We start from the raw sequence: 2,434 nt of genomic DNA, 5'->3' as shown, positions 1-2,434 counted from the left end.
TCTGTGACGTCTATAGAGGGCGCTGGTGTGTTAGAAAATGTCCCTGTAAGGAAAATATGAACAAACCTGCTATCATACAGTTAGTGTTAATGACAACGTGAGCGCCTCGGCATAATAATGTGGCCTTGAGCTATTATTTATCATAATGTTATAGTCCCTAAACCTAAAGTACATTATAAGCGCCAACAATGTAAGAGTACGTGAACATCCCCCTCACCCGCTCTCTCCATTTTTCACCTCATTGACGTCATGGCTTTACAACTCAGGGCGGAGCTCTGGAAATGAGATGTGTGTGAAGACTATCCAATGAGTGACCACACCGTCTGTTCAAATGTGAGATGTAAGCCAATCATCTCCCTGAATTTACCAGCGGAGGCGGGTCCTATCAACCTCCGCTGATTTCGCTCTTCAACAACACGGTCTTTTTTAAAGTTCCGTAGACGATGAGAGAAAGGGGGTTGTGAGGATACGGAAAATAGGGGCAGTTTGAATATTTTGGATGCTCGTGGGACATAAAGAGAATCAAAATAAGAGGCGAAGGGGTATATGTGGGAATTTTTGTACCATATTAACCGTATCCTGGTGTTTAAATACGGGTAGCAATAGCTAGCGCCATCAGGCTAACAGTGTTAGCACCTAGCGATCAACCAAACGACAAAGGAAATATAGCCAGTAAATCCACATTTCCATAACGACACCTTTTATACGCTTTGCTTGTTCGGACTGGGGCCTTATTTTTTGACCAATCACCAAGACAACCGAAAACGGCGGACTCGACCCTGTTTGAATAAATCCGACAAAATCCACTAAAATGGCGGAGCCGGACAAATTAAACATTGACTCCATAATACAGCGTCTCCTGGAAGGTGAGAACTTCTTTGCACATCTTTTAATTATTAACTGTTGTTCTAAAATGAAATATGTGAAACCAACACGTACTTGTATTTATGTGTTTGTATTGCATATGTGTTGTGTTATAGAATAATTGCAAGCACATTTTGTGTCCTGAAAAAAGCCGGGGAAGTGGAGCGAATTAGCAGAGTTGCTAGCCAACCGGTCTACACTAATTTACTAAAACTCTGGGAGTTTTATAGCCAGAGTTACATAGCTTTGATAACAAACCCCGATATAGTTGACAATTGCATGCTCTCTTTTTTTAATATTCTCATCTTTAAGGTCATGATCCGATGTGAGCGGAAATTCGGCCAGTATTTCATTCAGTGGCTACTGGTGTGCTTTAAGTGATTTCCATGTCTATCTCTGTCCAGTTCAGTTGCCGTTTGGTTACCTTCCATTTTAGCAGGGGAAGTCCTGTGCCTAATTAAAACCGGCAGTAATAGGATTACTCTACTAATGAGGATGTAGTTAGTTGTAAGTGCAGTACCAAGTGATCTTCACAAGAGATGCCCTCACAACATGGAGTAAACCATGATTAATTTCAAAGCTGCTGAGGAGAGTCTGAATCTAAACACTTCTACTATATGAAAAAAACACTTCTGTGCATAAAATGAACATTTAGCGATTTACAGTTACACTGATTGCAAATGCTTTAGTCCTTAGGATTTCCTGAGAGTGCTGCTTGTTGTATTGGTAGATGATGATGATTACTGGGTTTGGTTTTATTGCCGGTTTAGGGACTTAACTGCAAAGATTTAATTGCATGGTCCTGTAGACAGGGTAGATCCAGGCTAATTTACAGAGTAATATCATATTAGATGGTGCCACAGAGTTTCATCTTTTTGGAAGCCCTTTCGTCACTCTAATGTCCTTCAACAAGAGTCATTTTTCTGTAATATGATTTACAATTTGAAGTCTACTAAGTGGAAATATACTATTTACATAGTTGTAATAAATGCTTAAGGTTTGGAATAAGTAAGTATGTAGCCTCATAAGACATTGGAAACAGGTTTTTGCATATCGTCCCATTAGCTGCAGTGGATTTGACTTTTGTACTTCATGCTTACTAGTCTCTACTTGCGAAGCATAGCACAGATGGGCTTAATAAACCTAAGCAAGCAGTTTATCAAATATCTGAATCACATCAAGCATGCGTGTTGCATAACAAGAATGCTTTAGGCCTTCTAAACCGTGTACCGTCTTTCCAATTGTTTCCGTAGCAAAGGAAGTTGTGCCCACACATAGAAGCCCTTGTAGTTTCCGCAGAATTTGTCATTCATAAAATGTATACAAATCTCCATTTCTTGTGTATTAGCTTAATGAATGTTTTTGGCTTTATTATGCTTTAATCTATTTCACAAGATTACATGTATTTACAAATGCTGTGTGGGCCTTGGTCATGAGTAGATGTGAGGTTCAGACATGGTAATTACTGATGCTGGTGGGTCATTTGAGCTGCTGTGCAGAATTTAGACTTTATTTACTTGGAAATAAATTGAATGTCTTTTTCCTAGTATTTTTCATATGTAAGAAAAGG

The 2,434-nt window shown here is 39.2% G+C and overlaps 1 protein-coding gene across 1 annotated transcript in view; it reads left to right on the top strand.

Moving 5' to 3' along the window:
* The first annotated feature begins 362 nt into the window (after positions 1 to 362).
* ppp1caa (protein phosphatase 1, catalytic subunit, alpha isozyme a) overlaps positions 363 to 2,434 on the top strand; it is a 17,861-nt gene continuing 15,789 nt past the window's right edge. The window contains exon 1 of the mRNA XM_016468048.1: positions 363 to 866. Within this exon, the coding sequence (XP_016323534.1) occupies positions 812 to 866 (55 nt within the window). The 5' untranslated portion in view covers positions 363 to 811. The remainder of the gene's footprint in view (positions 867 to 2,434) is intronic.

Source organism: Sinocyclocheilus anshuiensis, unplaced genomic scaffold (genome assembly GCF_001515605.1).
Source record: "Sinocyclocheilus anshuiensis isolate Anshui unplaced genomic scaffold, SAMN03320099.WGS_v1.1 scaffold893, whole genome shotgun sequence".
NCBI lineage: Eukaryota > Metazoa > Chordata > Actinopteri > Cypriniformes > Cyprinidae > Sinocyclocheilus > Sinocyclocheilus anshuiensis.
The sequence above is the reverse complement of the archived record's forward strand: the minus strand, read 5'-3'. Positions and strand labels throughout refer to the sequence as shown.